At 41.5% G+C, this 27,000-nt stretch overlaps 1 protein-coding gene across 1 annotated transcript in view; it reads left to right on the forward strand.

The window, feature by feature from the left end:
• rdgC (retinal degeneration C) overlaps positions 1-27,000 on the forward strand; it is a 1,179,561-nt gene that overhangs the window by 401,536 nt on the left and 751,025 nt on the right. The window contains exon 3 of the mRNA XM_067148666.2: positions 25,366-25,700. Coding sequence (XP_067004767.2) covers positions 25,418-25,700 — 283 coding nt within the window. The 5' untranslated portion in view covers positions 25,366-25,417. The remainder of the gene's footprint in view (positions 1-25,365; positions 25,701-27,000) is intronic.

A 27,000-nucleotide genomic window follows, 5' to 3' on the forward strand; every position in this document is an offset into this window, starting at 1 on the left:
ACATAGTTCCGAGAAGATTTGTTTTACTGGTTTCCTGTGATGTTGTAAGAAAGAAAGAAAGAAAGAAAGAAAGAAAGAAAGAAAGAACGAACGAACTCGACTTTCGTATAAATATTTGAGCACTCAACCAGCCTTAGGGCTAACAGACGGACAATCAGACATAAAGCAATGGAACAAACATTTCAAATGTACTTATCTAACTGCAGAGGGTTCAAATTACAGTTCTGCACTGAGCGGTTGAGATAGCTCAATCACGAAACCCCAGAAAACGCTGTGTGCTGTAGGCAACTTGCACCATGTTTGTGTCATGCAGTTTGCATACGTATAGAATATTCGCGTCGGCAACTTTGTAAGTTCGGTTATAAAATAAAACAAAATATGACACTGTAATTTAGTAATATGTAAGTTAACATACAGTACTTTGGAAGTCGAAAAGTGATTTTCGTGCTAGTGTTAGTAGAGGGAAATATTCATGCACTTGATGATATCCTACGCAACTCGCAAGACATCAGGGGTAACCGCTGGAAGTTTGAATGTTCGACTGGATCTGTGACCTAGCCGGTCGCTCCCCGACCGGGCGAGCATACACTAGTGATATGGCCTGTTCTTCAGCTCTACAGTTCCTACGTTAATAAAAAATAAAAGCCAAGTGGAGGAGACCAGACAAGGGTTATCAGAACTTTTTCTAAATTATTCTGGAGTAAATAAACTTATTCACCGTTACGACTCGAACCTGAACTTTCTCCTCTCAAGGCAGATATCGCCAGGACGGTGACCACGCAGGAGAGTGATACACATAGCTCTCTGGAGTTGAATTGACTGTCTATGGAGACATTTTTGAGACATGGACTTCTTTACTATGAACCATAGAGGACGCACGAAGTGTTCACTATCGCCAGAAATATACTCCCTTTCTGGAAACATGAATGGCTTTAGAACAGTAGTAAACAAATATGTGTTTTCAGATTAACTTCGCTGTTCGGGAGTGAAAACTAGGCAGACTCAGAATATATTATTCATAAGTGAGAAATTTCAGACGTGAAATTAGTAAGAATGATTACTGATAAAATAAGTGGGAAGAATGACAGGAGAGTAGTTGACATTAAGAGATAATGTCTAAGTCAGAATAAATTTAATGGATGAAGCTGTACGCATTAAATGGCTTCGGTGATAGCGTCAGCTGAGGCGATTGAAGGTGGATTTGTTACTTAAGAGAATAATGGACTCAGCCGCGGACGGTGAGAGAAGTAGAGGAAGAGCTACGCGAGGATGCTTAAACTCAGTTTTAGAACTAAACAACGGACACAATCTGCTAAGCGCTGTTGGAGGATATTGACCAGAAAATATAATATTTGAGAACTTTATAAAAATCGTTTATCGGGCGAGTTAGCCGTGTGGTTTAGAGCGCGTAGCTGTGAGCTCGCATCCGGGTGATAGGGGGTTCGAACCGCACTGTCGGCAGCCCTGAGGATGGTTTTCCGTGGTTTCTCAATTTCACACCTGCCAAATGCTGGGGCTGTACCTTAATTAAGTCTGTTACGGACTTTTCCGTGGTAGGTAGAGGTGAAAGAAGGTGCGGGTGTGAATGGGTTTCAAGCTACGAAATTATAGTGCAATGTAAAATTAATTTAAAATTCAACAAGGTTATATTTTCTTTTCGAAAACAAAGAAATAACAAGCATGGCAGGTACAAAGTAGCAATTCAAAAGGGGTTAGTTACAATATTTACAGAATTTGGGCTTCGCGCCCTGACTTCACAATGCTTGGGCAATCAGCTCAGTTTTACCTCAAACACAAGTTTTACCAGAGGGGGAGAAAACCCCATTCATACCTAGGAGCCCTTGCTCCAAATTACACTGAAAAAACCTCCATGAGGCATACAACCCAGAATTTTCAAAAGAGCCACTCGCTCTCAAAATTTAAGCCTCTCCCAGGCCACATCAAACTCCACCTTCAAGTTGTCCTCAACGGACATAAACACAGGGGTAAAATACCCAATCTACTGAGGTCTATTAAAAGAAAAGCAGGTTAATTAAATGACCTCTAAAATAACAATTTGAGAGGAGGCGAACTTGCACTCCTAATACACTTTGATTAAGACCTACTTGGCACTAGGCCGTTAATACAAGGGCTAATCCCATGCTAAAGAGGTGACTTAAGAAAAGAACAATTTGTTTTACATTAACGAAAAATAGGTTGAGAAAATAAGTTCACCTCAAGACAATGTGAGTGGGAGCTCGAGAGGGTTAGCACTCTCTATCCCAATATGTCGTTTTACAAGAGAATATATGAAAAGAGAAGTTACATTTTAGGAAAAGGTTACATGGTTGAACGCTTAGAACCCGCCCCGAAAGTTAAACTGCTGAGCTAGCAAAGAAAGAAGTTATTAATCGGCCATTACCTTGTGTTGAACGGCTGGAGAAGAAAGAGGCGCTTCCCGCCCCCTGCTATGTACTTAACACACTGAAAGATGGAACAGAAGTGGCCTAGAGACCCAAAAATCAGCAGTTTAAATACTCTCGCGGAAGTTTCTAGGCGTTAGGGGAAAGATAACACCCTCCCACAAACTCTTTATTGGATAGGACCCCGCAACAGATTCAAGTTGGGGGAAGATACATCTGATTGGATAGAAATTACTTGAAGAAATTCGGGATTGGATACATTCATAACAAGGGGAAGAAAGGGGTAAATATTGCCAACTTAAACAATGATAGAAAGAAATTTAACAAAGAACAAACTCTTGAAATTAAATTTTCTCCAAAAAAAATAGTTCTTTGACTCCGCACTAGGTTGCACTATTGTAGATCTTCAGTAGTGTCCTCTAGAAGAGAAAGTTCACACTTCTTACTTCAAGCGAAACAAAAACACATCAAAAATGACACAGTTCAAAAACTCAAAATTTTCCACGTGGTGACATCTTCTGAGACGGTAGAAAATTAATACTGTCAATAAAGTTCAGACTTCCTCCAGCAGAGGAGTTTCAACAGGCGCACATTTTAAATTAGCGGAGTGGAGGTGTACCGCCCGGTACAGACCTCCCCCCCCAAAAGTTCCTCCAGGGATGACACATGAAATCAGTTTGAAACAAGGTCCAAGTTATGCTGTGGGTATGAAGATTGATTGCCAAAAAATTTATAAGATTTTCTTAATTTGGGGTTGATTTGGTTTCAAAAGTTGTTGTTGCAGATGAAGTAAAGTCTTTATATTTGTAGAAGTTGAATTTCTGAAGATAACTTTTTATGCTTGAAAGTGAAGAAAAAAAAATTTCAAGGTCCACCAAATATTGCAGTTGAATTCCCAAGTGTAGTCATTACTTATAGTATCTGTTCATGTAGTAGATGGTGATGAAGTGGGGTTGCCAGACCGGCCGTTGCGGCTTGCGTCCAAAGGAGGCCGCTCGGACCCCTCAAGTACCCTGAGATACCGCTCGCCCGCACTATGAGGGGAGCAGAGGTGTTGAAGCACGCCGCGCCCGCGGTGAACATATACAGGCTGCGGGCAAGTAGCAGGTCGTGCGCCGCCCATCAGCCTTGGCCGGGAGGAGAGCTCCGGCTCGCCGTGCACACGTCTTCCTCGCTGGGGCCGAGGGGGCCCGTCCTCAGCTCCAGTTGCTGCACGGCGCCGCGCGGCTGCGGGGGCACTGAAACATTAAAGCTTGGCGGCAGAATTGTGTTGGACCATCATCTTTTTTGAGGGTACAGGCTTGTGGAGAGGTTGAGGGGCCAGCGGCGTGCAAATATCCATGGCATAAGTCAAGCCACAGTGTGTATTGAAGCAGGAGACGGGAGCGTGGTAATGGCCGAGGTAAGGACAGGAAGGCAGTTTAACAATCGGGGAGGTTTACAAGAAATGCTTACATATAAAATAAAATAGGAGCAGAATGCCTTAAGAGTGGAACTCAAAAAAAAAAATATATATAACCTTCATATTCCTATCAAATTATATGAAGCAAGTTGACACAAAATTTACACTGGTTTCACCTGTGACAGGTGAACCCTAAATATCCTCTCGGTGGCTGGATTGCTTACTAACAAGGTAACCGGCGTAAGAAAATCGAGAATGATGCATGGCCCATGAAATCTGGGGGCGAGCTTGCCCGCGGGAACAAAATTCTTGACCATCACCTGGTCACCTACCTTCAAAGTGGTGGGTCTCCGTCCACGATCATACCTTTCCCTAACCTTTTCATGAGACACTTTAAGATTAGCTTTAGCCTTCTTCCAAAGATCTTTAATGTTATCCGGATCTATTGTCTCGGGTAGAATGTCATTCAGAGACCAGAGGTTAGAGAGCGGCGAGTTGGGAACAAACTTGAACATCAAAGAAGCTGGAGTAAACTTGTGAGATTCATGAACCGCCGAATTCAAAGCAAAAGCTATCCAATGCAGGGACGTGTCCCACCTGGAATGATCTTCATGATGATAGGCAATAAGTGCTGACCTGAGATTACGGTTAACCCGTTCAGCCAGAGATGGTTGAGGGTAATAAGCAGAAGTAGTTACATGAGAGATTGATAAGTCAAAACAGAATTTACGAAATAAATTGGATGTAAAAGCCTTAGCATTATCAGATACAATATATTGACACGGACCGAAAGAAGCAAAAATAGAATTTAAGCAGGTAATGGTAGACTGAGCGGTAGCCAGCTTAGTCGGAAATAACCAAGAAAATCTGGTAAAACCATCTACGCACACAAAGATGAACTTGTTAGCATTACCCTTTGACTGGGGGAAGGGTCCTACATAATCGATATACAGACGTTCCATGGGGCGCGACGCTTGATGCGAAGACAAAAGGCCTACCTTGGTGGACATGGTGGGTTTACTGAGCAAACAAGATTTACAAGCTTTTACAAGTTCACGGATTTCACCGTCCATACCTTTCCAGATGAACATTTCACGAATCTTCTCACGAGTTTTAAAGATTCCAAGATGCCCTCCTAATGGGGTCTCATGATAATACTTGAAGATCATAGGTACAAGAACAGCTGGAACGACAACTTTCATCATCTTATCATGCCTCGATGGGCAACATAGAACACCATTCCTCAGAACATAAGGGACAACATGTTCCCCAGAAGAAAGGGTTTCCATTATCGGAGCCAGCGTCGGATCTTCACGTTGGTATTTCTCAATATCCCTAAAAAGCATGGGAGCATCTGTTAAGATGGCATTAACACCAAATAGTATGGACTCGGGAGGTGATGAACTGTCGACCGGTTCGTGGGTCTCGACGTCGTTATGAAACATACGGCTGAGTCCATCAGCAACAACATTTTCGGTACCTCTGATATGTCTAACATCAAACTGGAAGGCGGAAATACGAATAGCCCAGCGGGCTATACGACCAGTACGACGCGGCCTACCTAAGACCCAGCTTAATGCTTGATTATCTGTCTCCAGGTCGAATTTGACATGTTCCAGATAGAGACGGAACTTTTCTAAGGCAAATAAGACTGCCAACCCTTCGAGCTCATAGATGGAATACTTGGCTTCTTGAGCCGATAGAGTCCTAGATACATAGGCGATGGGTCGCCTCCCTAGTTCAGTCTCTTGAAGAAGGACTGCAGCTACTGCTGACGACGACGCGTCGGTTTGGACGATGAATTTCTTCGAGAAATCAGGCATAGCAAGTACAGGGGCATTACAAAGTGCTAATTTAAGATCTTCAAAAGCGGCTTGTTGAGAAGGTCCCCACTCGAATTTGATGCCTTTCCTACGAAGAAGGTTTAAGGGCGCCGCTCTATTAGCAAAGTTAGGAATGAACTTCCTGAAGAAATTCACCATACCAATGAACCTGGCGATACCTTTAATGTCCTTGGGAGTTTTAAAATCACGGATGGCCTGTGTTCTAGAATGATCGACTGCTACACCATCGGGTGACACAATATGCCCTGGGAATGACATAGAGGGCTTAGCAAAGGCAACCTTGGACAACTTAACAGTTAACCCAGCCTTACGAATGCGATCGAGAACTTCTCGCAAATGATCTAGATGTTCTTCAAAAGTCTCTGAAAATACGACGACATCATCTAAATAGTGATATAAGTACTCGAATTTGATGTCGGAGAAGACCCTATCTAGTAGCCTAGTGAGCACAGCTGCCCCCGTGGGGAGCCCGAAAGGCACGCGGTTGTATTCGTATAAATTCCAGTCCGTGGCAAACGCTGTAAGGTGTTTAGACTCTTCGGCAAGGGGAATTTGATTATAGGCCTGATTCAAGTCCAAGATAGTGAAGAACTTGGCCTTACGAAACCATGAAAAGCAAGAATGAAGGTCAGGAAGGGGCACAGATTGCAACACCACCTTCCGATTGAGAGCCCTGTAATCAATGACAGGCCTGAAGCCTCCTTGGGGTTTCGGGACTAGAAAAATAGGCGATGAATACGCCGACTTAGAGGGCCTAATAATACCATCCTTCAACATCTGATCGATAATTTCTTTCAGAGCCTTCATTTTAGGTGGAGATAGCCTATAAGGTGGAAAACGGACAGGAATCGAATCCGTGACCTCAATTTTGTATTCAATAAGGTCAGTAACACCAAGAGTATCAGAGAACACCTCTGGAAATGACTGACATAATTTACGAATACTATCAGCCTGCTCCTCAGGTAGATGTCTAAGGTCTAACAACATCTCATCCTGGGTAGGCGAAATAGATGTACATGACACAGAATTACACTTTAATAGTGGTATTTTACAACTAGAAGCAAATTTGAATGTGCACGACCTAGACTGGAGATCGAGCACAAGACCAGTGTGAGAAATAAAGTCAGCTCCCAATATGATGGGGCAAGACAGGTGCTTAGCCACAAACAATTTAATTTTCCAAGTAAACTTAACAATACGAATTTTGACCAGTACGGAACCTAGAATTTCTAATGGAGATGAATTAGCCGAAACATATTGAATAGAAGATGAGACGTAGTCAGGTAGTTTACAAACAGCTTTCAATTTAGAATACCATTCAGCCGAAATAATCGAACAAACACTGCCTGAATCTAAGAGAGCTGTTATAGGCTCGTTACTTAACTCAATCTTAAGAAAAGGAACAGGTGCGGGGGTATCCGCCGCGATCCTAAGGTACTCTTTGGGGCATTCAAAAGATGTATTCGAAGACTTATCGTTCCCTGAATTCTCGACCTTTTTGCCAGGGGCTGAGCCTTGGGAAGCAGAATTAGTTGACTCAGCCGCAGCCACTAGTCACTTTTGATTGTTGTTGGAAGTTACACCAGAAGTTGAGCAGGAGGGGGTGCTATTCGAATTGGGACAATTCTTTGCGGTATGTGAGAAGGCCCCACATTTAAAACAGCCTTGTGATGAACCAGCTCCATTATTTGCCCTACTAGTTTTGATCAGAGGACACTTATTGCGCAGATGGTCAGGCGACCCGCAAGCATAACATTTACTGGGGGTGACTGATCGGCGAGGTGGAGGCCGAGTATTACTAATGGAAGGCGGGGGTTCTTTCGCGACACGCAAAGAATCGGCGTATCTAACTCCTTCCGCTGAGACGGCCAATGCTTCAAGTTCCGAGAAAGTTTGCGGGCACGCCGCGAAACACAAATATGACCTATAGGGAGGTGAAATTCCCTCTACAATAGCCTGTACAATCTGATCTTCAGGAAAATGAAGGGCAAACACCCTAGTATAAAATTTAATGTCCTGTATGAAATCAGCCAAGTTTTCATCCAAGCGCTGTACACGATAATAGTACTTCTGAATAAGGGAGGACCTGGCCCTAGCAGGGATGAAGTTAGCTAGCAAATGGGCATGGAAATCCTCAATAGATGATTGCTCGGCAATGGCTCTTACGATTTTATCAGAGAGAATACCAATAGCATACGGATAGATAATTTGCAAGATTTGACATGGAGAAAGAGAAAAAACAAGGGCATGATCCTGGAATTCCACTAGAAATCTTAAAAATGAAATTACGTCACTGGTGGTATTAACGGAAAACTTAGATATACCTCTGAGCAACATTGCCAATGGATGAGGCAAGCTACTAAACCCGGGTGACATAGTAGGTAAAGGTTTCAATGGCAAGGAAGTTAATTCAGAACGGATGTTACTCAGCGATGCACGGCGTTCAGACTCGTTGTCCAGTGGGGCAGGGATAGTTTGAGCAGCAACGGTTATTCTATTAACTTCTCCCTTGGGAGGCGCTTCCTCACTACCTGCATTTACTATGGTGGGTTGATCAGATTTGGGAGGAACTTCCCCAGTTAACAATTGAGTGACCTTACTAGATAATTCGGAAATATTTTCCAGGAGCGTACTAGCTTCCTTCCTCTGAACATCATTCAGTTTTAGAGACAACAGATCGTTAACCCTATTCGAAAAATGATATAGCCTGCCTTGCACACGCTTAATTTGATTAGGAGACGGATCATTTTCATCAAAAAAACTAACTACAGAAGCTAGCCCAGTAATATTCTCCGTGATCGTGGAAAGAGAGTCGTCAATTTCTTTCTCTCCCAAATTGGGGATGGAAATGGGCAAATCAAGGGACTCTCTAAGCTTGTTAGTGTCTATTGCAACCGTGCCTCCAGATTGCACATTTCTGATAGTTAATTCATAGATCAACTCCTCCTTACGCAAATAGTTAAGAAGGAGAACATCGCGAGGGCCGGGCATGATGACAGACCAATTTTGAAAAACTCAAAAAATTCCAGCAACTGGGAAAATAGTTAGAGTTCGGAACAAACAATATTTAGCCGTCAAAAGGGGCTAAATTGAGACCCATTCAAGCACGCTCTGCTACCACTTGTTACGGACTTTTCCGTGGTAGGTAGAGGTGAAAGAAGGTGCGGGTGTGAATGGGTTTCAAGCTACGAAATTATAGTGCAATGTAAAATTAATTTAAAAGTTAACAAGGTTATATTTTCTTTTCGAAAACAAAGAAATAACAAGCATGGCAGGTACAATGTAGCAATTCAAAAGGGGTTAGTTACAATATTTACAGAATTTGGGCTTCGCGCCCTGACTTCACAATGCTTGGGCAATCAGCTCAGTTTTACCTCAAACACAAGTTTTAACAGAGGGGGAGAAAACCCCATTTATACCTAGGAGCCCTTGCTCCAAATTACACTGAAAAAACCTCCATGAGGCATACAACCCAGAATTTTCAAAAGAGCCACTCGCTCTCAAAATTTAAGCCTCTCCCAGGCCACACCAAACTCCACCTTCACGTTGTCCTAAACGGACATAAACACAGGGGTAAAATACCCAATCTACTGAGGTCTATTAAAAGAAAAGCAGGTTAATTAAATGACCTCTAAAATAACAATTTGAGAGGAGGCGAACTTGCACTCCTAATACACTTTGATTAAGACCTACTTGGCACTAGGCCGTTAATACAAGGGCTAATCCCATGCTAAAGAGGTGACTTAAGAAAGAACAATTGTTTTACATTAACGAAAAATAGGTTGAGAAAATAAGTTCACCTCAAGACAATGTGAGTGGGAGCTCGAGAGGGTTAGCACTCTCTATCCCAATATGTCGTTTTACAAGAGAATATATGAAAAGAGAAGTTACATTTTAGGAAAAGGTTACATGGTTGAACGCTTAGAACCCGCCTCGAAAGTTAAACTGCTGAGCTAGCAAAGAAAGAAGTTATTAATCGGCCATTACCTTGTGTTGAACGGCTGGAGAAGAAAGAGGCGCTTCCCGCCCCCTGCTATGTACTTAACACACTGAAAGATGGAACAGAAGTGGCCTAGAGACCCAAAAATCAGCAGTTTAAATACTCTCGCGGAAGTTTCTAGGCGTTAGGGGAAAGAAAACACCCTCCCACAAACTCTTTATTGGATAGGACCCCGCAACAGATTCAAGTTGGGGGAAGATACATCTGATTGGATAGAAATTAATTGAAGAAATTCGGGATTGGATACATTCATAACAAGGGGAAGAAAGGGGTAAATATTGCCAACTTAAACAATGATAGAAAGAAATTTAACAAAGAACAAACTCTTGAAATTAAATTTTCTCCAAAAAAAATAGTTCTTTGACTCCGCACTAGGTTGCACTATTGTAGATCTTCAGTAGTGTCCTCTAGAAGAGAAAGTTCACACTTCTTACTTCAAGCGAAACAAAAACACATCAAAAATGACACAGTTCAAAAACTCAAAATTTTCCACGTGGTGACATCTTCTGAGACGGTAGAAAATTAATACTGTCAATAAAGTTCAGACTTTGTTCTTTGTTAAATTTCTTTCTATCATTGTTTAAGTTGGCAATATTTACCCCTTTCTTCCCCTTGTTATGAATGTATCCAATCCCGAATTTCTTCAATTAATTTCTATCCAATCAGATGTATCTTCCCCCAACTTGAATCTGTTGCGGGGTCCTATCCAATAAAGAGTTTGTGGGAGGGTGTTTTCTTTCCCCTAACGCCTAGAAACTTCCGCGAGAGTATTTAAACTGCTGATTTTTGGGTCTCTAGGCCACTTCTGTTCCATCTTTCAGTGTGTTAAGTACATAGCAGGGGGCGGGAAGCGCCTCTTTCTTCTCCAGCCGTTCAATACAAGGTAATGGCCGATTAATAACTTCTTTCTTTGCTAGCTCAGCAGTTTAACTTTCGGGGCGGGTTCTAAGCGTTCAACCATGTAACCTTTTCCTAAAATGTAACTTCTCTTTTCATATATTCTCTTGTAAAACGACATATTGGGATAGAGAGTGCTAACCCTCTCGAGCTCCCACTCACATTGTCTTGAGGTGAACTTATTTTCTCAACCTATTTTTCGTTAATGTAAAACAATTGTTCTTTCTTAAGTCACCTCTTTAGCATGGGATTAGCCCTTGTATTAACGGCCTAGTGCCAAGTAGGTCTTAATCAAAGTGTATTAGGAGTGCAAGTTCGCCTCCTCTCAAATTGTTATTTTAGAGGTCATTTAATTAACCTGCTTTTCTTTTAATAGACCTCAGTAGATTGGGTATTTTACCCCTGTGTTTATGTCCGTTTAGGACAACGTGAAGGTGGAGTTTGGTGTGGCCTGGGAGAGGCTTAAATTTTGAGAGCGAGTGGCTCTTTTGAAAATTCTGGGTTGTATGCCTCATGGAGGTTTTTTCAGTGTAATTTGGAGCAAGGGCTCCTAGGTATAAATGGGGTTTTCTCCCCCTCTGTTAAAACTTGTGTTTGAGGTAAAACTGAGCTGATTGCCCAAGCATTGTGAAGTCAGGGCGCGAAGCCCAAATTCTGTAAATATTGTAACTAACCCCTTTTGAATTGCTACTTTGTACCTGCCATGCTTGTTATTTCTTTGTTTTCGAAAAGAAAATATAACCTTGTTAACTTTTAAATTAATTTTACATTGCACTATAATTTCGTAGCTTGAAACCCATTCACACCCGCACCTTCTTTCACCTCTACCTACCACGGAAAAGTCCGTAACAAGTGGTAGCAGAGCGTGGTTGAATGGGTCTCAATTTAGCCCCTTTTGACGGCTAAATATTGTTTGTTCCGAACTCTAACTATTTTCCCAGTTGCTGGAATTTTTTGAGTTTTTCAAAATTGGTCTGTCATCATGCCCGGCCCTCGCGATGTTCTCCTTCTTAACTATTTGCGTAAGGAGGAGTTGATCTATGAATTAACTATCAGAAATGTGCAATCTGGAGGCACGGTTGCAATAGACACTAACAAGCTTAGAGAGTCCCTTGATTTGCCCATTTCCATCCCCAATTTGGGAGAGAAAGAAATTGACGACTCTCTTTCCACGATCACGGAGAATATTACTGGGCTAGCTTCTGTAGTTAGTTTTTTTGATGAAAATGATCCGTCTCCTAATCAAATTAAGCGTGTGCAAGGCAGGCTATATCATTTTTCGAATAGGGTTAACGATCTGTTGTCTCTAAAACTGAATGATGTTCAGAGGAAGGAAGCTAGTACGCTCCTGGAAAATATTTCCGAATTATCTAGTAAGGTCACTCAATTGTTAACTGGGGAAGTTCCTCCCAAATCTGATCAACCCACCATAGTAAATGCAGGTAGTGAGGAAGCGCCTCCCAAGGGAGAAGTTAATAGAATAACCGTTGCTGCTCAAACTATCCCTGCCCCACTGGACAACGAGTCTGAACGCCGTGCATCGCTGAGTAACATCCGTTCTGAATTAACTTCCTTGCCATTGAAACCTTTACCTACTATGTCACCCGGGTTTAGTAGCTTGCCTCATCCATTGGCAATGTTGCTCAGAGGTATATCTAAGTTTTCCGTTAATACCACCAGTGACGTAATTTCATTTTTAAGATTTCTAGTGGAATTCCAGGATCATGCCCTTGTTTTTTCTCTTTCTCCATGTCAAATCTTGCAAATTATCTATCCGTATGCTATTGGTATTCTCTCTGATAAAATCGTAAGAGCCATTGCCGAGCAATCATCTATTGAGGATTTCCATGCCCATTTGCTAGCTAACTTCATCCCTGCTAGGGCCAGGTCCTCCCTTATTCAGAAGTACTATTATCGTGTACAGCGCTTGGATGAAAACTTGGCTGATTTCATACAGGACATTAAATTTTATACTAGGGTGTTTGCCCTTCATTTTCCTGAAGATCAGATTGTACAGGCTATTGTAGAGGGAATTTCACCTCCCTATAGGTCATATTTGTGTTTCGCGGCGTGCCCGCAAACTTTCTCGGAACTTGAAGCATTGGCCGTCTCAGCGGAAGGAGTTAGATACGCCGATTCTTTGCGTGTCGCGAAAGAACCCCCGCCTTCCATTAGTAATACTCGGCCTCCACCTCGCCGATCAGTCACCCCCCGTAAATGTTATGCTTGCGGGTCGCCTGACCATCTGCGCAATAAGTGTCCTCTGATCAAAACTAGTAGGGCAAATAATGGAGCTGGTTCATCACAAGGCTGTTTTAAATGTGGGGCTTTCTCACATATCGCAAAGAATTGTCCCAATTCGAATAGCACCCCCTCCTGCTCAACTTCTGGTGTAACTTCCAACAACAATCAAAAGTGACTAGTGGCTGCGGCTGAGTCAACTAATTCTGCTTCCCAAGGCTCAGCCCCTGGCAAAAAGGTCGAGAATTCAGGGAACGATAAGTCTTCGAATACATCTTTTGAATGACCCAAAGAGTGCCTTAGGATCGCGGCGGATACCCCCGCACCTGTTCCTTTTCTTAAGATTGAGTTAAATAACGAGCCTATAACAGCTCTCTTAGATTCAGGCAGTGTTTGTTCGATTATTTCGGCTGAATGGTATTCTAAATTGAAAGCTGTTTGTAAACTACCTGACTACGTCTCATCTTCTATTCAATATGTTTCGGCTAATTCATCTCCATTAGAAATTCTAGGTTCCGTACTGGTCAAAATTCGTATTGTTAAGTTTACTTGGAAAATTAAATTGTTTGTGGCTAAGCACCTGTCTTGCCCCATCATATTGGGAGCTGACTTTATTTCTCACACTGGTCTTGTGCTCGATCTCCAGTCTAGGTCGTGCACATTCAAATTTGCTTCTAGTTGTAAAATACCACTATTAAAGTGTAATTCTGTGTCATGTTCATCTATTTCGCCTACCCAGGATGAGATGTTGTTAGACCTTAGACATCTACCTGAGGAGCAGGCTGATAGTATTCGTAAATTATGTCAGTCATTTCCAGAGGTGTTCTCTGATACTCTTGGTGTTACTGACCTTATTGAATACAAAATTGAGGTCACGGATTCGATTCCTGTCCGTTTTCCACCTTATAGGCTATCTCCACCTAAAATATCGATCAGATGTTGAAGGATGGTATTATTAGGCCCTCTAAGTCGGCGTATTCATCGCCTATTTTTCTAGTCCCGAAACCCCAAGGAGGCTTCAGGCCTGTCATTGATTACAGGGCTCTCAATCGGAAGGTGGTGTTGCAATCTGTGCCCCTTCCTGACCTTCATTCTTGCTTTTCATGGTTTCGTAAGGCCAAGTTCTTCACCATCTTGGACTTAAATCAGGCCTACAATCAAATTCCCCTTGCCGAAGAGTCTAAACACCTTACAGCGTTTGCCACGGACTGGAATTTGTATGAATACAACCGCGTGCCTTTCGGGCTCCCTACGGGAGCAGCTGTGCTCACTAGGCTACTAGATAAGGTCTTCTCCGACATCAAATTCGAGTACTTGTATCACTATTTAGATGATGTCGTCGTATTTTCAGAGACTTTTGAAGAACATCTAGATCATTTGCGAGAAGTTCTCGATCGCCTTCGTAAGGCTGGGTTAACTGTTAAGTTGTCCAAGGTTGCCTTTGCTAAGCCCTCTATGTCATTCCTAGGGCATATTGTGTCACCCGATGGTGTAGCAGTCGATCATTCTAGAACACAGGCCATCCGTGATTTTAAACCTCCCAAGGACATTAAAGGTATCGCCAGGTTCATTGGTATGGTGAATTTCTTCAGGAAGTTCATTCCTAACTTTGCTAATAGAGCGGCGCCCTTAAACCTTCTTCGTAGGAAAGGCATCAAATTCGAGTGGGGACCTTCTCAACAAGCCGCTTTTGAAGACCTTAAATTAGCTCTCTGTAATGCCCCTGTCCTTGCTATGCCTGATTTCTCAAAGAAATTCATCGTCCAAACGGACGCGTCATCGTCAGCTGTAGCTGCAATCCTTCTTCAAGAGACTGAACTAGGGAGGCGCCCCATCGCCTATGCATCTAGGACTCTCTCGGCTCAAGAAGCAAAGTACTCCATATATGAGCTCGAAGGGTTGGCAGTCTTATTTGCCTTAGAAAAGTTCCGTCTCTATCTGGAACATGTCAAATTCGACCTGGAGACAGATAATCAAGCATTAAGCTGGGTCTTAGGTAGGCCGCGTCGTACTGGTCGTATAGCCCGCTGGGCTATTCGTATTTCCGCCTTCCAGTTTGATGTTAGACATATCAGAGGTACCGAAAATGTTGTTGCTGATGGACTCAGCCGTATGTTTCATAACGACGTCGAGACCCACGAACCGGTCGACAGTTCATCACCTCCCGAGTCCATACTATCTGGTGTTAATGCCATCTTAACAGATGCTCCCATGCTTTTTAGGGATATTGAGAAATACCAACGTGAAGATCCGACGCTGGCTCCGATAATGGAAACCCTTTCTTCTGGGGAACATGTTGTCCCTTATGTTCTGAGGAATGGTGTTCTATGTTGCCCATCGAGGCATGATAAGATGATGAAAGTTGTCGTTCCAGCTGTTCTTGTACCTATGATCTTCAAGTATTATCATGAGACCCCATTAGGAGGGCATCTTGGAATCTTTAAAACTCGTGAGAAGATTCGTGAAATGTTCATCTGGAAAGGTATGGACGGTGAAATCCGTGAACTTGTAAAAGCTTGTAAATCTTGTTTGCTCAGTAAACCCACCATGTCCACCAAGGTAGGCCTTTTGTCTTCGCATCAAGCGTCGCGCCCCATGGAACGTCTGTATATCGATTATGTAGGACCCTTCCCCCAGTCAAAGGGTAATGCTAACAAGTTCATCTTTGTGTGCGTAGATGGTTTTACCAGATTTTCTTGGTTATTTCCGACTAAGCTGGCTACCGCTCAGTCTACCATTACCTGCTTAAATTCTATTTTTGCTTCTTTCGGTCCGTGTCAATATATTGTATCTGATAATGCTAAGGCTTTTACATCCAATTTATTTCGTAAATTCTGTTTTGACTTATCAATCTCTCATGTAACTACTTCTGCTTATTACCCTCAACCATCTCTGGCTGAACGGGTTAACCGTAATCTCAGGTCAGCACTTATTGCCTATCATCATGAAGATCATTCCAGGTGGGACACGTCCCTGCATTGGATAGCTTTTGCTTTGAATTCGGCGGTTCATGAATCTCACAAGTTTACTCCAGCTTCTTTGATGTTCAAGTTTGTTCCCAACTCGCCGCTCTCTAACCTCTGGTCTCTGAATGACATTCTACCCGAGACAATAGATCCGGATAACATTAAAGATCTTTGGAAGAAGGCTAAAGCTAATCTTAAAGTGTCTCATGAAAAGGTTAGGGAAAGGTATGATCGTGGACGGAGACCCACCACTTTGAAGGTAGGTGACCAGGTGATGGTCAAGAATTTTGTTCCCGCGGGCAAGCTCGCCCCCAGATTTCATGGGCCATGCATCATTCTCGATTTTCTTACGCCGGTTACCTTGTTAGTAAGCAATCCAGCCACCGAGAGGATATTTAGGGTTCACCTGTCACAGGTGAAACCAGTGTAACTTTTGTGTCAACTTGCTTCATATAATTTGAAAGGAATATGAAGGTTATATTTTTTTTTGAGTTCAACTTTTAAGGCATTCTGCTCCTTCTATTTTATTTTATATGTAAGCATTTCTTGTAAACCTTCCCGATTGTTAAACTGCCTTCCTGTCCTTACCTCGGCCATTACCACGCTCCCGTCTCCTGCGTCAATACACACAGTGGCTTGACTTATGCCATGGATATTTGCACGCCGCTGGCCCCTCAACCTCTCCACAAGCCTGTACCCTCAAAAAAGATGATGGTCCAACACAATTCTGCCGCCAAGCTTTAATGTTTCAGTGCCCCCGCAGCCGCGCGGCGCCGTGCAGCAACTGGAGCTGAGGACGGGCCCCCTCGGCCCCAGCGAGGAAGACGTGTGCACGGCGAGCCGGAGCTCTCCTCCCGGCCAAGGCTGATGGGCGGCGCACGACCTGCTACTTGCCCGCAGCCTGTATATGTTCACCGCGGGCGCGGCGTGCTTCAACACCTCTGCTCCCCTCATAGTGCGGGCGAGCGGTATCTCAGGGTACTTGAGGGGTCCGAGCGGCCTCCTTTGGACGCAAGCCGCAACGGCCGGTCTGGCAACCCCACTTCATCACCATCTACTACATGAACAGATACTATAAGTAATGACTACACTTGGGAATTCAACTGCAATATTTGGTGGACCTTGAAATTTTTTTTCTTCACTTTCAAGCATAAAAAGTTATCTTCAGAAATTCAACTTCTACAAATATAAAGACTTTACTTCATCTGCAACAACAACTTTTGAAACCAAATCAACCCCAAATTAAGAAAATCTTATACATTTTTTGGCAATCAATCTTCATACCCACAGCATAACTTGGACCTTGTTTCAAACTGATTTCATGTGTCATCCCTGGAGGAACTTTTGGGGGGGGGGGGAGGTCTGTACCGGGCGGTACACCTCCACTCCGCTAATTTAAAATGTGCGCCTGTTGAAACTCCTCTGCTGGAGGAAGTCTGAACTTTATTGACAGTATTAATTTTCTACCGTCTCAGAAGATGTCACCACGTGGAAAATTTTGAGTTTTTGAACTGTGTCATTTTTGATGTGTTTTTGTTTCGCTTGAAGTAAGAAGTGTGAACTTTCTCTTCTAGAGGACACTACTGAAGATCTACAATAGTGCAACCTAGTGCGGAGTCAAAGAACTATTTTTTTGGAGAAAATTTAATTTCAAGAGTTTGTTCTTTGTTAAATTTCTTTCTATCATTATTTAAGTTGGCAATATTTACCCCTTTCTTCCCCTTGTTATGAATGTATCCAATCCCGAATTTCTTCAATTAATTTCTATCCAATCAGATGTATCTTCCCCCAACTTGAATCTGTTGCGGGGTCCTATCCAATAAAGAGTTTGTGGGAGGGTGTTTTCTTTCCCCTAACGCCTAGAAACTTCCGCGAGAGTATTTAAACTGCTGATTTTTGGGTCTCTAGGCCACTTCTGTTCCATCTTTCAGTGTGTTAAGTACATAGCAGGGGGCGAGAAGCGCCTCTTTCTTCTCCAGCCGTTCAACACAAGGTAATGGCCGATTAATAACTTCTTTCTTTGCTAGCTCAGCAGTTTAACTTTCGGGGCGGGTTCTAAGCGTTCAACCATGTAACCTTTTCCTAAAATGTAACTTCTCTTTTCATATATTCTCTTGTAAAACGACATATTGGGATAGAGAGTGCTAACCCTCTCGAGCTCCCACTCACATTGTCTTGAGGTGAACTTATTTTCTCAACCTATTTTTCGTTAATGTAAAACAATTGTTCTTTCTTAAGTCACCTCTTTAGCATGGGATTAGCCCTTGTATTAACGGCCTAGTGCCAAGTAGGTCTTAATCAAAGTGTATTAGGAGTGCAAGTTCGCCTCCTCTCAAATTGTTATTTTAGAGGTCATTTAATTAACCTGCTTTTCTTTTAATAGACCTCAGTAGATTGGGTATTTTACCCCTGTGTTTATGTCCGTTTAGGACAACGTGAAGGTGGAGTTTGGTGTGGCCTGGGAGAGGCTTAAATTTTGAGAGCGAGTGGCTCTTTTGAAAATTCTGGGTTGTATGCCTCATGGAGGTTTTTCAGTGTAATTTGGAGCAAGGGCTCCTAGGTATAAATGGGGTTTTCTCCCCCTCAGTTAAAACTTGTGTTTGAGGTAAAACTGAGCTGATTGCCCAAGCATTGTGAAGTCAGGGCGCGAAGCCCAAATTCTGTAAATATTGTAACTAACCCCTTTTGAATTGCTACTTTGTACCTGCCATGCTTGTTATTTCTTTGTTTTCGAAAAGAAAATATAACCTTGTTAACTTTTAAATTAATTTTACATTGCACTATAATTTCGTAGCTTGAAACCCATTCACACCCGCACCTTCTTTCACCTCTACCTACCACGGAAAAGTCCGTAACAATTAATATCACATCATCGGCAAAAAATCAACCCTGGGATCTCTTTATCTCATAAAACCGGACATCCCGTATTATTCTCTCCGTGACCTTGCAAAATATCATTTATAATAAAAATGAAAACGGAGGTAGTTTACAGCCCTGCTTCAATCCAATCTTATATTCAATCAGATCGCTTACTAAGCATTCTTCCAGTTTAATACAACAGTAGACTTTATCATAAATGGTCTCAATTTCTCGGATTCCTGAAACCTCACTCTTGCTAATATTTCTACTAACGCGATTCTACTCACTGTATCGAAAGCTTTTTTCGAAATCAGTGGCAGCTAAATACACTTACCTACTTCCTTATTCAGATATTTCGATAGGATCACCTTAACTATCATTATATTATCTGTCGTCCTTCTGTTCTTTCTAAAACCGCCCTGAAAAATTGACAATGTCGAGTGCTTTTCAGCACAGTATCTCAGTCTGTTCGCTAATATACCTGTATAAATCTTTCTCAAGGAGTCCAGTCAAGTTATTCCTCTGTAGTTACTCGGGGGATTTCTCTCTCCTTTCTTTCTGTAAATTGGGTATATAATCTTATTTTGCCACTCTTTTGGGAACCTACTACCCTCGAAAATCTTGTTGAACAACTTTACTATGCCCTCTATCATCTGACTCTATTTTCCTATTTCATTCCACAATAAATTATTGATTCCATTTCTTCCTCCTGCCGACCTAGTCGTTAGTTTCCCTATCACTCCCATTACCTATTCTTCTGATATATCTTTATCTAACTCATAAACCTATACATATACTCCCCTCTGTACGTCATTCTCCCCCTTGTTCTCTCCACCTATCCTTCCCTCTTAATAATTCGCGAAAGTAGTCCATCCATGAATCGTAGTAAATATTCGGCTTGTCAAACCTCTTCCCCATTTATTAATTTTCTTCACTCTGTCCCACACCCTTTCAGGTTGCTTCATTCTACACTTCGTTTATAGCCTCTGCTTGTTCCTTCAGCCATAATTTCTTTCTCTCTGCAATTTTATGCTTGTATTCTTTCCTTAATTTACAAACATCTTCTCTCTTTGCACTCCCTCCGCGCTTCCTATAATCTTTTAGAGCCCTCATGACTACTTTACTCATTTCCTTACTGTTCTTATCATACAACCCGTCTTCCCCTCTCTTCATTGTCCTCTACAATCTAGCTATCTGCGCTACGCTCTTTATTGGATATTCAATTAATTATAGCGCTCTGTCAGCATTGTCTTCTCTTAGAACTACCACCTATCCACACTTGATTAATTGCAATTTATTATTTTTGTTTGCTATTTGCTGTACGTCGCAACGACGCAGATAGGTCTTATAGCTACGATGGGATAGGAAAGGCCTAGGAATGGGTAGGATTGGCCGTGACCTTAATTAAGGTACAGCCCCAGCATTTGCCTGGGGTGAAAATGGGAAACCACAGAAAACCATTTTGAGGGTTTCCGACAGTGGAGTTCGAACCCACTATTTCCCGATTACTGGATACTGGCCGCACTGCGGCTATCGAGCTCGGTGCAATTCATTTCTATAAGAGTATCTAAATCCCGTTTTACATTTTCTGTCCGCATATATTTACTGTATCTTCTACCCTTCGCTACACTCCTCCTTTTCCCTCTTTCCTCTTCCTCCCTCTCATTTCTTTCAAGGTTAACATATATCGGGGCATGATGGGATTCAACCCAGTTCCTTATTCCTATCCTCTTAATTCTCTCCAACATGTCTTCCGAACTAATTACTAAGTCTATAACACTTCCACCCTGAGATGTAATGTACGTCAGCATCCCTTTCCTATTCTATTCTCACCAGCCGTTCAGAATATATAGGTTACCTGCCGCACATAATTCTAACAGTTTTTACCCATAAATATTCCTTTCATTATCTTCACTACACCTCATTCCCTTCATCATCGTCCTATCCTCTTTGCTATATGTTGGACACAGGTCGCCTATCCTACCATTCCAGTCACCAAATAGTAACATCTCACCTTCCTCATATTTTTCCCCAATGGCACTTATTTCCAATAATAAAATCTCAAAAAATTTCCACTAGCGTATGACAAGCCCTTGGGATGCAGTATAGGAAAGCCAAGACACCTTCTTCCCTCTCACTTTCTCACTCCCCATATTGAACGTGATTCGGACCACCTCTTCCATTTCATTTTCAATGAATTCACTAATTCCTTCCTTTATTCAAACAACTATACCCCCGGCGTCCTCCTCTTCATCCTCTCTTTCCTTTTTGATTTATACTTGACCACAAAGCCCCTCCACGTTAACACCTTCCGTATTTCTAACCACGTCTCTAACGGCGCTACAATATCAAAGCTTTCCGCAAATTTTATCACTTCTTCATTACCCATCTTAGCAAATCTTCAATATTTACAGAAACTATCTTCCAGTGTAGTTTTAACATTTTCTTCCCTGCATCTGCCCTTTCCCCCTTACTTTAACCCCCTCTGCCACATCACTTGATTTTCTTCTTGTTATTCTGACCCTCTCATTTGCCACTTTCATTCCGTCTCTTGTAGGCATAATTACACACGTTAATGGAGGAAGTCTGTGACATCGCCAACTATCGGCCCGTCAACCACACCTACGGTCTGCTAGTTATATATAAAATAAAAATGGTATATATTTAACATCACGAGTATATCTAGCCAGAACGCGATGTAAAAAGGAGAAGGACATGGGCGTAAACAAATTTAATTTAAACGTAAGTTACTGAATTTCATATCTGCAAATCTAGTCCAGAAAACCACTATATTGATTCATCTGTTGCTTCATGAATGTCCATCAATGAAGAATGCTTGTCGAGGGTTATTAGTGATCATATGATGGATATTTAGGGATGTCTACTCCCACCCTGATAAAGTCAGTCATCTCTGTTTGTCGAGAGAAAAACCACACTGTATTGATCAGTCCTTTTCGCTGTCCAGGATCTTCCTCTGGCCTCTTGGTAACGAGAATCTAGAAACTTTATTTTGGAGATTTTCCAAAATATATTGAAGTGGATTAATGGTTTTCATTGATGCATCTCAGCGCCGTTAATGGGGATTTCCTACTCATCTAGCGTAACAGCAATGTTTCATTCAATTCTTCTGGACTTCAGGCTTTGCAATGTATTTTCCACCATGCCAGCATCTATCAGAAAACTGGTATCCTGATCGGTACTCACGTACACAGTAATTGCAGTTTCATCTCCCTGCACGCGCGCTCGAATGGTGCAGAGATAGCTACAACATGATACAACATAAGATGCAAGAAAACTGTGTTATGAGACATCTCGCCAAGAATTACGAAGGAATTCTATAATCGGTTCTTCTCAGAACCTGAAGTTCAAGTCGGTTGGATCGCCCATCCAAACCAGATGTGCCAACTCACTACTACAAATAGAATGAGCAAAATGCACCCTTGACCGAACTTGAACCAATAACCAATAGGAAGCTCATTAACAAGATTGTCTTTACACGTGGGTTATATCAGTAATATGTTTGGTTCGCCAGTTTTATGCACTTCCGTTGTTTTTGTTACAAGTCCTTGTTAATAATTTTGTAAAAATATATATAGAATCTGTGCGGCGTAGACTTAACGGTGGATGAAATGGAAAACTATAGGATGAATATTACTCCGTTCTGTTATCCGAGTGCTTGTGAAATCTGCAGGTGAATATTGTGCTCCTATATGTGAAAACAACATTCACACAACTAACAAAGAAACTTTCAATGAGCACTCATAGAAATCCACCCTGAAACTTTTCCAAATCATTTATGTCCTGTACAAAGCTCGCTTTCCAAAAAATATCTGCGAGTTTTAACTGGAAGGTATCGAAGTCGAACCTTGAATATGTCGTATGAAAGCAGTCAATTAGCAAATGTTCTTGACTGGTTATGTAAACTGGACAGTAATATATAATTCGTTTGTTTTCTCTGTGTATATATTGTATTTGTTGCTAGTAATCCACCCAATAATAGTCCGGCTCCATGGCTGAATGGTTAGCGTGCTAGCCTTTGGTCACAGAGTCCCGGGCTCGTTTCCCGGCAGTGTCGGGAATTTTAACCGTAATTCATTAATTCCTCTGGCACGGGGCTGGGTGTTGTGCCGTCTCAATCATCATTTCATCCTCATCACGACGCTCAGGTCTCCTACGGGGGTCGCATCAAAATCCTCCATTTGGCTAGTCAAATTTGTCCTCGGACACTCCCGGTACTAAAAGCCATGCGGCATTTCATTTTTTAACATAACAATAATAATATGCATGTTTTATCAAACATTTTCATGTCAGAATTGTCCGGCTCCGTGTCTGATTATTTTGAATAGTATGATAGCCTGTGTGGTCTAAGGGGTCGCGGGTTCTATTCCCGACCAGGTCGAGAATTTAGCCTTCATTCGTTATTTACCCTGCTTCGGGGACTGGGTATTTGCACCGCCTTCAATATGAAATTCCAGTCTATGTACAGTGCCATCCTCACAGACGCGTAGGACGCTTAGGTCCCCCATCGTGTCAAATTGAATGACGTGCATCAGGACTCTCCAGAAACTACACGCCGTTATTATTATTATTATTATTATTATTATTATTATTATTATTATTATTATTATTATTATTATTATTATTATTTCCGCGGAGCAGAGTGGAGAAAGAAGTGTGAGGGGTGAATTTCTATACAAGAACTAACCAGAATTTAAGTATAGCTAACAATATCACATTTGAAGTTTATTCCTTTTCTTTCAGTACTTTGAACAAAATTAACCATTATTGAAGTTGTGAAGGTACTTTCAGTTCATCAAAAAAGAGCTGAGCCACTCTGAAAGTTACATAGATTAATCCGGAAAATATACACATGAGGAGCTCGAAGGCTCAAAATATTTACAAAAGTGTAATGAATTAAATACAGCTCGCTTTGAGTAGCACAGTAAAAAGTCGTTGACTCGCAGGTCTTAAAAAATAGAAACGGGGAGGTAACCCCTTCCGTAATTCACAAATTAAAAATACACAGAAGCCTTAGCTTCCCCAAGATTTACAATACGCGGTGTTTCTAACCCCGAGAGTTTGTTTTACAGCAGAGTACAATTTGTTCCGTGTGGGCTATGAATCTTCAACCATGACCACTTCGGTCATCGTCATAGTAGAAAACAGTAGTATACTGCTGTACAATTATTCCTGCACAACAAATATGAAAGCTAGCCTCGAAAAATATAAAAGATTTACAGGGGCATATGGAACACGCTATTCGGCCGAAGAAAGAGAAATACGGCTTAAAGTTACAAGGCCGAAAGTACACAGTGAAACGGAGGTGAAGTTCAAGCACTCCAAAATAATTTAAGAAGCAAGTCCCGTAAGTGGGCATCCAGCCTATATGACACGAGGCTAATTCCATACTACCGGATGACTAAGTATTTGACATTTTCAAGCCGAAAAACTAAAAGAAATTTAGATAGTTGAAAACCTTAGTCACCCTACACAAATTTAGAGGAAGGTTAATGAGGGTAACCCCTCGTGCTTCCTTGCATTTCAACTATTTCCCCAGGGAAAATGAAAATATAAAGACCTAAAGACGTAAGTTTAATTAGTTATCGAGAGAGAAAGTCTTACATTTAATTTGGGAACCGAGTCGGCGACCAAGCAGTTACATAGTAAGAGGGATGTAAAATCTTCCCTAGCTTTACATGCAGTAGTTCACTTAATAAATTAAGACTGCCATACCTTGTTTATTTATGATGCTATGATGCCAAAACCGCGCCTCATTATCTCCTGAAGAAGATTTCCTCTTTCTTTAGTTCGTAGGACATACACTAAACCTGCCGTAAGATCTGACAGACTATCCTCTAAGCTCGAGTCTTATATAGGGTTTCGGCAGAGCCATCTAGACATTTTATTCATATCACACATTACAATAGGGGAATCAGCTTGATATCACGCCTCTGGAGGGGCGGATTGAAAAAAGTGCAGTTTTGGTAACTTCAGATAATTAAAATAAACAATGGAAGATCAACAATATGAATAACATCTGAATACGAACATTCTCCCTGGCAAGTAATGACATCTGAACTCTAGATTAGTAACATTTTGGTGTCAGAGACGTCTAGTTCTCAAATACTACTACGATTTCCTCGAGTTCACAGTTTTTTTTCTTGAGATGGATACACAGTCGTAGAATACACAGGTCAAAATTCACCGGGAGACCTTACTCATGTCATTATTATTATTATTATTATTATTATTATTATTATTATTATTATTATTATTATTATTATTATTATTATTATTATTCCGAGCGAGTGGCTGGGCGGTTTGTGTCACGTAGCCGTGGCTTGCATTCGGGAGATAGTGGGTTCGAGCCCTGTTGTCGGCCGCCCTGAGGCAGGTTTTCCGTGGTTTCCCATTTTCATACTAGGTAAAGGCTGGGGCTGTACTTTAATTAAGGCTATGGTCGCTCATTTCCCACTCCCAGTCCTTGCCTAATTCATTGTCACAAGACCTGTGTGTGTCGGAGTGACGTAATGTAAATTGTAAGAAAATAAATAATGATGTAATTATTATTATTATTATTATTATTATTATTATTATTATTATTATTATTATTATTATTATTATAATATTGAAATTCATCCAGAATTCATATGCTGTGGACTGTGCTTGTGAATATTGTCTGATGGTCGATGTTTGTACTTGTCTAGTAATTTAACACCTTAATTATTGTATTGTTTTTAATTGTTTGTTTCAGATGATTAGAAGTCAATAGTGATGGATGTGTGAGTGTGCAGTAAAGTGTACAGATGATGGGCTGCGGGGGATCGCACAGCCTTTGTAGCTGTGTTAGTTCTGGACCCTACAAAGAGACCACGCCGCCAATAATGAATGTCGACAAGCCAGACGTGGACTCCCAAAGCGATGGGGACGCCACCCCGGATGGAAGTGACGTGGACGGGAAATGTGTAAAGAATAATTCCAACAAGGCATTAGTCAAAAGAAAACCTAATGGAGGATTCTTTGCTGCTCTCTTCAGGGGTTGTCGGAGAGGACAGAAGTCTGAATTTAGCATGCCTAAGGTGGAAAGAAGTAAGTATGCCCACTGTAATTTTGGTTTTGTTTGGAATAATCATCTTGTCTTTGTAATAACCTAACTCAGCCCTTCGCTACAGGAGTACTGTGCTAATCTATGAGTAATGGTGTTTTGTTCTCCCCTAGTAACATTTCTCTTCAAATGGAACTGAAATAATGGAACCTCGAAACATACCACTTCTTTGAATTACATTGAAGATTTGCCGTATATATCTATTACACACCGTTATGAACTTTTGTAAGCATGCAGATCACAGAAATTGTATTCAAAGCACTGATTACGTTATTATTATTATTATTATTATTATTATTATTATTATCATTATTATTATTATAGGTAATGAAGGTCCTTGTGCGTATTGTTAAATTTACCAATAAAAAAAGGAGAACAATCACGATGATCTTACACACATCTGGAATCATCGTGACATAAAATTAGTGACACTCTGCATTATGTCCTATAAAATATAATTGCATGATGAACTGAAAATGCAATTTGGTGAACAAAATGAGTTAGGGACAGCGTTGCATCCCTTTTCCCATTGGGACAAATTTCAACTTTATGGGATAAAGGTCCTTTGACCTAGCGATCCAATGTAGACTTGCCATCTCTTGTCACATAGGAAGTGTAAAGATGAACAGTTCTGGGTTGATATCCCTGCTTCGACGTACTGTTGAGAAGTAATGTAGCCCTCGTCCATCAACTAATGGTAATAATAGGGCCAAAACCTATCATTAATGTTGTTGATAATTTGTATCTCTTAATATTGCATTCTAACCATCACTTGGCTCCAATATTGCCTTCATGAAACCTATTGTGCACGACGAATATGCTTGTTCTATAAGTTTTATGGATTAAAATGCATTTTTGGCTTAATCTTTAGCTATCCTACAGTTAGCACTGGGATGTTTCTTCAAGTACTAGAGCCAAAATCCGTAAGAGAAAAAGTGAACAAAGTACGGGTCCTTGAAGCTAAGATCATTTTCACTTCTACACACGTATAGCAAGAATGAATTAAATTTTGTCTTAAGTACTTAATGGTCATGCTGCTTCTTCCTGGTCCTGCCCCTAATTTATTGGGGTCAGCACTTTATGTGGACTTGGCTACAGACTCAGCCGTTCGTATTAAGCTCAGCCGTAAAAGTGAACTTAATCTTCACGTAGTGCCGACCTTCAGAAATTCAGATAAAAGCCACAAAAGAGAGACTGTAGTAGTGCTCTCTTGCTGAGTGGAGGAACAATGCCTGACAACCGTACTGGATACTTCTCTAGTATGCCTTCATAACAATGCGCACT

The sequence above is a fragment of the Anabrus simplex genome, chromosome 1 (assembly GCF_040414725.1).
Source record: "Anabrus simplex isolate iqAnaSimp1 chromosome 1, ASM4041472v1, whole genome shotgun sequence".
In the NCBI taxonomy this organism is placed as follows: domain Eukaryota; kingdom Metazoa; phylum Arthropoda; class Insecta; order Orthoptera; family Tettigoniidae; genus Anabrus; species Anabrus simplex.